General features: G+C 36.2%; 1 protein-coding gene across 1 annotated transcript in view; it reads left to right on the top strand.

Moving 5' to 3' along the window:
• The window catches only part of VPS13B (vacuolar protein sorting 13 homolog B), a 1115876-nt gene that overhangs the window by 544719 nt on the left and 558514 nt on the right, over positions 1-12643 (top strand). Inside the window, exon 22 of the mRNA XM_007934836.2 lies at positions 7989-8223. Within this exon, the coding sequence (XP_007933027.1) occupies positions 7989-8223 (235 nt within the window). The remainder of the gene's footprint in view (positions 1-7988; positions 8224-12643) is intronic.

Genomic DNA, 12643 nt, shown 5'->3' with positions numbered 1-12643 from the left:
ATATAGTTTCGTTTGGGAGTTTTACAATAGATTAGCCTAAACTCACTTATTCTTTGCAATTTTTCTCTATCAGCTAAGCAGCAAAGAATCTATTATACTTCAAAAGCTACATTTTGACTCCAGAAGCACATGATTGATAGTGCATGCCATTGACAGAATAGCAATACTCTGATACTCTGGACTGGAATTTACTAAGGTGAACATTACCTTGGTTTTTGCCAAACTCAACTACCTTAACTTTTGTATTGAAATTCATCTTACTGCATTGAAGTTCATGTTATTATCCTGTGGCATTTACTTACTGGGTTTTTTTTTTTTTTTTCCCTACTTTCTGAACTCCTCTGAGTGGACAGTAGCATAGTGTAATGGACTCATTATTTTTCATTCAGAGCATCCTGATCTCTTTTGCTAATAGTGCTGTGTTATTCCTTTAGGGGACTACTTCTCCCATTCTGAGTGATTCTGATGAGAATCTCAGGTAAGGTATCTCAAAGCACTGTAAGCCAGGCATGCTAGGTCAATAGAATTCTCAGCCAGGAATTTACATGTGGAACATGACCAGTGTTGCAATAATCATTTTCCTTGACATACTTGATGTCCATTAAACTTCCTAGCTTATCTCCAAGATAATATGGAAATAGACATTTCAGGCCAGAAAAATCAATTGCCTGTCACCATTGTAAAAGTAAGCTTTTACATTTAATGCTTACAGATTTTTCACATAGGTGCACTCTCTTATCTATAGACACTGAGGAAGTGACAGTCATTACATGGTAGTTTGTTAAAAGGAGGATTTTTCAAATACAAATCTGAGAGTTTTTTTCATGTCTTCTCTTGACTGTACTTGAGGAAAAGGGGTGGAGATCGATAATACTTGTTTTTGAAAGTAGGACAACCAAGGTTTACTTTCAAAGTTCGTAATTTAAGACCCCAACATAAATATATTGAGATTTCTGTTGAATATGAAGATACCCAAAATAGTTTCATAATACACTGAAAGTTTATAAAATATTTCAGTAATAGTTTCTCTGTTTGTAGTGAAAAGGGAACTTTATTAATTTTGGTAGCCCCTATACCAGTAGGTAGTTTAAACCAGAAGCAACGGCATTTCTGAATAAAAGGACTATGAATGTCTTTTGTAAGTTCATGAGGGGTAATGCAAGAATCTGGCCTATTGTAGATAGATAGTACTTGTTACTGACTTTACTTATTTAGCAAATGTTCAGGTGGCATTTATTACGTTAAATCTATACCAAGGCTATCGTTTTTCGAATTTGGGATGAGGAAACTGAAGTCATAGAGAGATTAAATAATTTGTCTAAGATCCCGCAGCTGAATTTGAACTCACCTGGCTGAGTAGTCAGCGTTACTAATCACTAATCACTCTACTAGGCTGCCTCTCTGAAATGAAATGATGAACAGCATGCATGAAACAGTTAATAACATCAGTATCTGATGTTAGTAAAAAAATAATTTATTGAGAATCTAGTACATGGTTACATAGTCACAGTGCTATGTATTTAAACTGTTATTGTTGTTGTTACGTGCTGCCGTGTCGGACCCCACTCATAGCGACCCCTCCTTGGGTTTCCGAGGCAGTATCACTATGGAAGTAGATTGCCCAGCCTTCCTTCCGAGAAGTGGCTAGTGGGTATGAACCACCAGCCTTTGGTTAGCAGTTAGGTGCCTTAGGCACTGTGCTACCAGAGTAGAATAGTCAGTCTTTGACATTATAAAGCTTAACATTAGAGTGAGAATACTGTCAGAATAATGGTGTTTTAAAACTCTCTTGTTTTAAGCCTCTCTGGGGCTGTCTTTGAAACAAAAAACTATGACTTTTTTGTTTCTGTATCTGATTTCCAGCTCAGTTCATGGTAACATTTAAAGAATGCATGATGAAAGAAAAAAAAGGTGAATGAATGAGAATAAAACCTGTAGGTTTTTTTTATTTGAAATTAAATTGTTTCATGAAGAATAAAATACATTCAAGCAGGGAAATGTGTTATTTGAATATACCACATTTTAAGCATTTCTATATAAAATGTTTTATGTGATGGAGAGTGGGTTAATTAGCATTTTTAGATTAATGTATAAATATACCTATCTTAGTCCTTCTTCTTTAACTTAGTTGTGCTCACAACTATAACCAAACCAAACTACTGCCATTAAGTCCGTTCCAAATCACAGCAACCCTACAGACAAAATAGAACTTACCCATGGAGTTTCTAAGGCTGTAAATCTTTATGGAAGCAGATTGTCAAATCTTTCTTCTGCAGAACCACTGACATTTTGGTAAACAGCCAAGCACTTGAACCACTGTGCCACTAGAGCTCCTTGATCACAGTTATAACCAAAAACCAAACTCACTGCCATCTAGTTGATTCCATCTCAGAGTGACCTCCATTGGGTTTCTGAGGTGGCAAATCTTTAAGGGAGTAGATTGCCCAGTCTTCCGTCTGTGGAGTGGCTGATGACTTTGAACTGCCAACCTTCTGGTTAGCAGTCAAATGTGCCTTACTTAGTCACTGCACTACCAGACCTCCTCGATCACAGCTATACAGGGTATGAATTATAAAAATATAAGTTCACCAAACTTGGATACGGGGATGAAGAGGCCCAATGACATACATCTTTTCAAATGGCATACACATTTGGAACTTCAGGTAAAATGTGTTACAGTCATTTCATTTATTAAAATAAGAATACCAAATAATTTTACTTCATTGGTTTATCCTCTACTGAGGATATGATACTTAAGATATGTAGCCTTTGACCTAGTAGGAATCAAAATAGAGGTAGTTCTACTTCAAGAATTTGTAATAATCCCTTCACTTTAACACATGAATGTGTTCAATATTGGCGAAAGAACACGTTGCTACCAAAACTGAAATAAGATCCTTGAAACAGAAAGGATGTTGCCATGGAAAAATGAAGTAACACTCAGTGCAGCTGTGATGCATTAATGAATAGGATATTTTTTTAAAAGATCATTTGTGTTTGGTGTGGCTCAGAGGGTCCCAACCAGATGGTTTCCATGAACATGATCTGACCCCCGGCTTGAGGACTTCTTACTGGCAGATTACTTCATTTTCTTTTCCTTGGATTGTCAGATCCTTACATTAATGCAGAATTTACTGCTGCAGATTTATATTCAGTTATATAAATCACTCAACATTTTACATTAAAACCACAATTTTAGACATACAGTTTAACAGTTATTTTAAAAGTGTAAAAAGATTTATGTGATAGGTTTAGTATATACAATAGATGTAACATTATAATAATTTGAGCAATTTGGATCATATATATGTATCTTTTAATTCTTATCATTAAGGGAATCTCCACAACATACATCACATTTTAAAAGTTTATCTTTTAGAATTGTTACATATCTCTTGCTAATATATTGAAGATTCTGTATGCATTGCTTAGGTTATTTAAATTTGGTAAAATAGTTTATTTTTTGAATTAGTCTAAACCAAAACCAAATTCACTGCCATCGAGTCAGATTCGACTTATAGTGACCTCTCCTTGGGTTTCCGAGGTAGTATCGCTATGGAAGTAGGTTGCCCAACCTTCCTTCCAAGGAGTGGCTTGTGGGTTTGAACTGCCAGCCTTCTGGTTAGCAGTCAAATGTCTTGGGCACTAAACTCTGAAATATATTATGATTTTAGAAATTCTGACAATTTCAAGTTGTTTCTCAGGACATATGTGAATATTTTGTCTGTGTATGACAGCACACTGATTACCCCATATTACGATTATTTTTCAACATAGTTTTAGTACCTACATAAGTGTTAATTATTGACTCTTAATACTTTGCCCTTATAACTGTAATTAATAACTATAATTAAAGAGCATAATCTTTATGTACCATTTTAAATTACATAATTAAAATCACTAATAAATTATGGTAAATATTTAAAAACCTCAATGCAATAGATCTCAGACAATAGAGACTTACTTCTACTTCAGACTAAATAAGATGTATACTGTCATCCTAAATCAGTCAACTACTTAACACATACATACTTAATTTTCTTTTGCAGCTTAGATAATTTGTAGAACTAATTCTGGATCTCTGGAAAATTAGGTCATAGTTCATAAAGAAATACATTTATTTTTGCAAAATTTTGCTTCTATTTCTCATCACTGGATTTATCAGTTTGCCTGTGTATAGATCTAGTAGAGCAAATATTAATAATTTTGCTTTATTTTATCAGACTGGCAAATTATTGTACCAATGAGTTCTAAGTCTGTTACATATTATTATGCTCTCACTAAGGATTGTATCAGCAGCAAGAAAAGGAGTATTACTTCATCCTTAGTTATCCTTTATATAATACAGTCTCTTTGCTACTATGAATTTCCTAGAATATCCAAGCATTGTTGAACAAATAAATTTTTTATCACTTCATATAAGCTTTGTATGCCAAATATTTTGCAAAAACTTAAAAGTCATATTTTTTTTTAAAGAAATGAAGTATTCTAGGTTCTTGGCAATCTGTAACCAATTTGTTAGATACTATTTTGTAAGTACCCAATTAATATTAATTTATTTTAATCTATATTGCTTCTCAAAGGAGCTCTAGTGGCATAGTGCTTAAGGCATTTGACTGCTAATCAGAAGGCTAGTGGTTCAAACCCACTAGGCACTCCATGGAAAGAACACTCAATCTACTTCTGTAAAGATCTACTGCCTTGGAAACCCAATGGAGGTCTCTATGAGTTGGAATTCACTTGATGGCAGTGGGTTTGGTTTTTGGTATATTGCTTCTGAATTTTAAACTCATGGTAAGTTCAATTTGGGGTTTGGGCTTACTCAGTCTTATTTTAAGTGTTTTTAGGGCCAGGTCAAATTACCAGAACAATTGTACAGTAAACTAAGTTAACTGTAATGGAGAAAGGAGGAGGTAAAATTTTCACATGAAATCATTTAATTTAAGTAATAATTTGAAGGCTGACAAAAGCAAGGAATAGGGCTGATTTTTAAGTCTTCTGAATTTTCTACATTACCATGTATTCTTTATATATATAACAAATGTGATATATACGTATGTACACTTGAATTATTGTTGGTGTTCGTTGCCCTCGAGTCAACTCTGACATATGGTGACCCCGTGTACAACGGAATGAACTATTGCCCAGTCCTGTGCTGTCTTCATAGGCATCATGTGCTAGGGTTCACTGTTGGAACCGTTCTGTATTTTGAGTGCCTTCCATCCTAGGAGGCTCCTCGTCCAGCACTGTATCAGACAATAATCTCTTGTGATCATACTGTGTTCACTGGCTAATTTTCTGAAGTAGATTATCAAGTCTTCCTAGCCTGCTCTTAGTCTGGTAGCTCCTCTAAAACTTGTCTACCATGAGTAATCTTGCTAGTATTTGAAATACCAGTGGCACAGCTGCCAATATCATATCAAAACACAAGCCATCACGGTACAACAAACTGACAGACACATGGTAGTATCTTTCCATGTATATTTTAAAAAAGAGAGAATGTGATATAAACATGTTCTGCTTTAATGGTTGTCTGATGATATAACCTGAACTTTTTTTTTAATGTTTGCCTCAGTAAGATTAAAAAAAAGAAAGACCAAATTCACAAAGAAACCGGTGTTTTGGTTTGTGCAAAAAGGACTGGGGGGCACCAGGCTTTCTCTGATCTCCTCTGACTTCACAAGGGGGAGAGAGAACCCATCAGCAGCCCCAGGCAGATTCCTGTGAGGCCAGACGTGCCACCACCCTGCAGCCTTTTCACCATTCTGACACCAGCTCTCCTTCTTCTGACATGCTCCTTCTCTTCAGGGTTCTCTTATTCACTGCAGTGGCCACACAGAACTCATAGACAATACTCGTGGTTATGAGGTTTGTTAGGGAAGTAACAGGTTACCATTCTGGTTCAGGAATGTACTCAGGATACAGTTCTTCGATCAGGACAGTCTCTCCTCTGCTGTGCCCTCATGCACACCTGTCTGACCCTTGGCCTCTTGGCCTTTTCTCTGCCCAGCTCAGGCAAGTGTTACAAAGCTCTTTTGGCTTTGCTGTTAGGTCTGTCTCTATGTGCCCCACTCTGCCAGTAAGCCTCCTGCCCAAAGGCACTCAGCTTTCTTGCTGTGGGGGAGGCAAGCCCACCTCTCTGTCTTGTGCCTCACAGTTCCACTGCTGCTGTATCTTTGCCATCCCTCTGCTGACTTCTGCCAACTCTCTGCCAACTCAGTGCAGGGCTCTTGGGTCCAAGGACGCACTGTACTCCACCTCTGGCTTTTCTCTCTCGATGACAGTGAGATCCCCATTACTTCTTCTTCTCCTTCTTCTAGGAAGGCTCATTTTAAGCCTAGCAGAATTACAAAACTGATTAATCCCCATATTAGTGTACTATACACCTTGTTAACTTGATAACAGTAAGGTCCCCATTTCTGCCTCTGATGTTGCTACAGACCGTCCAGTTGGACCTGACTCAAAACGACCCCTCCTTGGGTTTCCGAGGCAGTGTCACTACGGAAGTAGATTGCCCAACCTTCCTTCAGAGGAGCGGCTGGTGGGTTTGAACCACCAGACTTTTGGTTAGCAGTCAAGTGTCTTAGGCACTCATTTTAAGCCTAGCAGAATTACAAACCTGATTAATCCCCACGTTAGAGTACCATATACCTTGTTTGCGGGGTCTCACCCCCACAAGGGTGTCATGTACCTTATTTATATTATTAACAGGCTGTCCATTCCCCTTGGTGGGCCATAAATACCTTACATTTACATAGTTCCATCCAGTAATCTGGGAGCTCTGGTGAGTAATCTGGGAGTCTGGATAAGGGACTTGACTGCTAACTGAAAGGTCAGCGTTTCAAACCTACCAGGTGCTCCACAGAAGGAAGACAGGGCGATCTACTTCCATAAAGATTGACAGCCTCGGAAACCCAATGGGGGTCGCTGTGAGTCAGAAACAACTCGATGGCAGTGATATATATATATATATATTTTTAACCCAGTAATCTGGTGGGAGTCACAAAGACCATGGCTGGAAGAGCCATACCAAGTAATTAACTGACCTATAAAATGTTAAGAACGTTAATTTAAATGGAAAATCTGCTGCAAAAGATCTCTTTAAAGTGTTAAAGAACAAAGATGTCACTTTGAAGACTAATGTGTGCCTGACTCAAGTCATGGTATTCTCAATCGCCTCATATGCATGTGAAAGCTGGACAGTGAATAAGGAAGACTGAGGAAGAATTGATGTATTTGAATTGTGATGTTGACAAAGAATGCCGAAAATACCATGCACTGCCGGAAGAGCAAACAAATTTGTCTTGGAAGAAGTGCAACCAGAATGCTCCTTAGAAAAAGGAATGACCAACTTTTTATCTCGTCCTTTGGTCATACTTTCAGAAGAGACCAGTTCCTGGAGTAGGAGGTCATGCATGGTAAAATAGACGGTCAGTGAAAAAAGGGAAAACCCTCAATGAGATGGATGGACACAGTCACTATATGATGATGGGCTCAAGCGTAGCAAATATTGTGAGGATGGTGCAGAACTGGCCAGTGTTTTGTTCTGTTGCACGTACGGTCACTATGAGTCAGAGCCAACTTGATGGCACCTAAGAACAACAACAAAAGAGCAGTAGGATGCTAGGAAATGCTAAGGTTTGGGCTCAAGTTAACAAAATGTAATAAAAAAGGAAGATTTCTAACTTTTTTTTTCTTTGCCAGCACTTTTTCTAACTCAATCATGTTTCTTGAAAAGAATGGTCACAAAACAGATTTATTTATTTCACTGTGCCATTTTGATCAGGTTTACAGCAAGAAACAACACTTTTTAAAGTCTTTGTTGGGTTCTTGAGTAAAATTAAATTATAAAGATGATATAAATATGTGACAGTTTATTTATTTTTTGTTTTGCCTGTTTATTCTGACAAGGATATTAAATGTTTGTTTTTTTTTTTCTTCCAAATTTAGTCTGATCCAAATATTGTAATCCTACTTTTGTTTTCTAGCTTGAAGTACAGTCTTGTTGTGTGTTCATTCCGAATGCTAGCCTGCCTTCCCCAAGTACAATTGTATCTGGTGACATTCCTGGTACAGTAAGAAGTTGGTACCACGGACAAATCAGCATGGCAGGAACTCTGGTTCTTTGTTTGCCTCAAGTGAAGATTATTAGTGCTGGTCATAAATACATGGAACCTTTGCAGGAGATTCCATTTGTCATCCCACGACCCATCCTTGAAGAAGGTACTTTTACATAATTCTTCTTATGGTTCTTATATATTAATATTTCTTTTTGTTTTTATTTGTGATTTATTTTTGTTATTTATTAATGTACTAATAGTTTATTTTTTTAAAAAATGCCAATGTATATATAAATCAGTCTTTTCATTGAAAGATTTTCATGTCTAAAGTAAATGGACTAAATGTTGCCATTTATTTTGATCATATATATAGAGACAGAGAAAAATATATATACAAAAGTATAATCACTAAAATGATAAATTGAAAAAGTTCACTTGGGAAGAAGGTTTGTTCTGAATGTTTGCATGAAACTGAACTAAGAATGATACATAGGTCGATCTTACTTTAAGGCATTTCACTGTTCTAAATGAGTATATTGTTTATATCAAGCATAATTCATTCCTAGACGTCTTACTGATTTTGAACCAGATTTGTAGTTACGTGATGATTGGAGCTACACTTCTTTTTTCAATAAATACTAGATTTCTTTTATTGCAGTGTTTTCAGGTACAAATTTATACCCTTTTGAACTTTGACATGTTCATCCCAAACAATATGTGAACCTGGAAAAGTTTTGAGTCACAAAGTAAATAATGTGGATCTATATTTTAATAACAAGGCTCAATTTTTTGACAGTGCTAAACAGGTCAACACCTTGTTCATATTATTAACATGTAAGGGTATGAATCTGATATCATTCAGATTACTACACATACTGTTATAGAAAAGCAGATACAGTCTGTGCAAGTTATGACTTTGATGTCGCTATCACTCTTCCTCTCTTTGTACTGAAATTTCAAGTGAAGTTTAGTTTTATTTATCAGAAGTAAGCATCAATTTACTGTCAAAAATTAATGTTGGTACTTAATAATATGAATACCATTGTCATAAAATCATAGAGTCCTAAGGGTTATAAGGAATGTTTTTAGAATTCTTCTTGTATGATCTTTGCCTTAATGCAAGGATCCTTTCTCTAGCATATTGGGCATATCCGTTTCTAGTATTCACTTTGGGTTACAGGAAATTCTTTATTATTACAACAGTTTTGTGTAACATACCATGGATATGCCTACTTCAAGGCAAGCTGAGCTGGGCAGTGTACCTTCTTTTATTTTTTAATATGCGATAGTTTTTGTAAGATTAAAAGGTTTATTCTTTGATTTTTTTTTTTTGTTAAAACTCATTAAAAGTTTTATAACAGCTTTTTGAGATATAATTGTTATCATGAAATTCTTCCCTTTAAAGTATAAAATTCTGCGATTTATGCAATTCATGTTTTATACCTGTCACCACTATTTCAGTTTAGCACATTCTCATCACCCCCAAAAGACACGCTGCACCATTCACAGTCATTTCCCATACCATTGCTCCTTAGCTCCTGACAATCACTTACCTATTTTCTTCTTCTATGAATTTCACCATTCTAGATATTCATATAAATAGAATCACACAATACTTGGTCTTTTGTGACTAGCCTTTGTCACTTAAAAAAAAAAAAAAAAAAGCCAAACTCACTGCCATGGAATTGATTCTGACTCACAGTGACCCCCTTTGGGTTTCTAAGGTGGTAAATCTTTACAGAAGTAGATCGCACTGTCTTCCTTCTGTTGAGTGGCAGGGTGGATTTGAACCACCAACCTTCTGGTTAGCAGTCAAATGCCTTAGACTTTATGCCACTACGTTTTCAAGATTGATTCATTTTGTGGCGTGTATCATTACATCATTTATGGCTGAATAGTACTTCATTGTGTGGATATTCCTTCTGTTTACCCATTCATCAATTGATGGACATTTAAGTCATTTCTACTTTTCAGCTATTACGAATGATTCTGGTATGAACGTTCTTATACTAGTTTTGTCTAGACATTTGTTTTCATTTCTCTTGGGTATATATATATACACACACACACATTGTATTTTTATGCTAATAATGCACATGTTACACAGTTTTGGAAGGCATACATTACTTTTCTCTGTACGCTGTGTGTGTTACATGTATGTGTGTGTTTTTTCTGTGGCACATTATGTGTGAAAAACAAGGTACATACCTAGGAGTGTAATCATTGGGTCATGTAGTAACTCTATGTTTGAGCTTTTGAGGAACTGCCAGACTGTTTTCCAGTTTTACTATCACATATCAATGTATGAGGTTCCAATTTTTCCACATCTCCGTTACTCTAAGTTGCTGTCTCTTTCTTTGACCGTAGCCATCCTTGTTGGTGTGAAGTGGTGCCTAACTGGGGTTCTGATGTGCATTTCTCTAGTCGCTGTGATCTTGAGCATCTTCTCCTGCTCCTTGTCCATTTGCATACCTTCTTGTTGTATCTTCTTCTATTCAACACCTTTGCCCACACTGAATTGGGTGGCTTATTTGTGGTTTATTGTGGTAAGAGTTCTTTATGTACTCTGCATATTAGACCCTTAAGAGATATATTAAGAGACCCTTAAGAAATATTTGTAAATATTTTCCTTCATTCTGTTGGTTTTCTTGTGTTAAACGCACATACACACAGAGGCTTGTATTTACTTCTGTCCAGTTGGGGGCATTACCACTTTAGGACCATTTCAAACTAAATTTTTGATTTGAACTTTATAGTACTTAATTTATTTACATTTCAATTTTAGTTTTTGTTTATTTCATGGGTAGATTAAGAATTCTTAAATTCTAGATAAAGAAACATTTACCATTGCTTCTTTAAAAATTTTTATTTATTTTGTTATTATTGAGAATATATACAGCAAAGCATATGCCAATTCAACAGTTTCTACTTGTACGACTCAGTGACATTGATTACAGGCTTCAAGTTGTATGAACATTCTCACCCTCTTTTTCTGAGTTGTTCCTCTCTCGTTAACATAAACTCAGTGTCCTTGAAGGTTCCTGTGTCATCTTTTGAGTCGATATTACCAGTTTGAGCCCATATGTAGGTAATTCTTCAAAGAACATAATGCTCAAGGCAGACATTTTTGCTATATAAGCTGAACTATTGTTTGTTTTTTAGAAGACTTAAGGAATATTTTTGATTTAAGGTTTTGATGATGACCTTTGTAAAATATTTTCTAATCCCACTTTTTTCCTTCATATTTTGGAAATTATTCCCTTACTGTTATTTTTTATCCTACAAATTAAAACTCTTTCCACAAAGTAAAATTCCTAGAAATATTAACATATGTATTTAAGTTTTTAAATTGTATTTACTGTGCTCATGAACAGTCTCACTGACATTGATTCATTTCCGACTCGGAGCGCCCCTCCTTAGGTTTCTGAGGCGGTATCTCTCCAGGAGTAGATGGCTCAGTATTCCTTCTGAGCAGTGGCTGGTGGGTTTGAACTGCCAGCCTTCTAGTTAGTAGTCAGATGCCTTGGTCTTAAAACACTTTAATTCACTTACCATCTCCAAATTAACATGTTGTTATTGTCATATATTTAAATTTACTTTATTTTTTTAACTTCCTAAAATATCATTATGTTACTTTTATTTTTTCAGGGTTCACGCCTCTCCTCTCCCATCCTTGGTAACCAACAAAGAAAGTTTCCTTCTGTATATAAACTTTCCTTGACTTTTTACAGTAATGAACTCATACAATATTTGTCCTTCTGTGATTGACTTATTTCACTTCATTATTATTTTTTAAAATAATTATTTAGGTTTGGCAATATATGTATAACTAGTGCAAAGGTAGGAAGCTTTTTTTTTTTTTTTTTTTTTTCTCCCAGTAAAGGGCTAGATAATAAATACTTCCAGCCCAGTGGGCCTTATGAGCAGCTCTGTTGACACCATTGTTCAATGCTCAGCTGCTAATTATAAGGGTGGAGCTGCTCTGCAGGAGACAGATGTGATAGTCTGTTTCGGTAAAGATTATAACACTGGAAACCCTATGGGGCAGTTCAGCTGTGCCCTACAGGGTTGCTTTGAGAATTTGACTGGACAACACTTGAGTCTTAACGGGATGGGCCATATGGTTTATGTCCCAGCTACTTACCCTTGCTGTGTAATACAAAAGCAGCTGTAGATAATATGTCAGTGAACTTATATGACTGTCTTCCAATGAAACTTGATTTACAAATACAAGTAGTGAGCCAAATTTGGTCATAGACAGTGGTAAGGTAGTGCCTAAGCCATTTGATTGCTAACCGGAGGCTGGCAGTTCAAATCCACCAGCCACTTCTCGGCAGGAAGGTTGGGCAATCTATTTCCGTAGGGGAAACCACCTTGGAAACCCAAGGAGGGGTTTCTATGAGTCGGATCCCACTTGACGGCAGTGAGTTTGTTTTTTGGTTTTTATATTAGTGCCTTCCATTCCAAGCCCAGTCCTTGTTTCTATCTCAGGTAATTTTTCTTCTGCTTAAAGTATATCCTTTAGGAAGTGTGTGTGTGTGTGTGTGTGTGTGTGTGTGATGGTTTGCTGTTAGAAAACTCTG

The sequence above is a fragment of the Orycteropus afer genome, unplaced genomic scaffold (genome assembly GCF_000298275.1).
Source record: "Orycteropus afer afer isolate SDZICR_OR568_19922 unplaced genomic scaffold, OryAfe1.0 scaffold00021, whole genome shotgun sequence".
Classification (NCBI taxonomy): Eukaryota; Metazoa; Chordata; class Mammalia; order Tubulidentata; family Orycteropodidae; genus Orycteropus; species Orycteropus afer.
The sequence above is the reverse complement of the archived record's forward strand: the minus strand, read 5'-3'. Positions and strand labels throughout refer to the sequence as shown.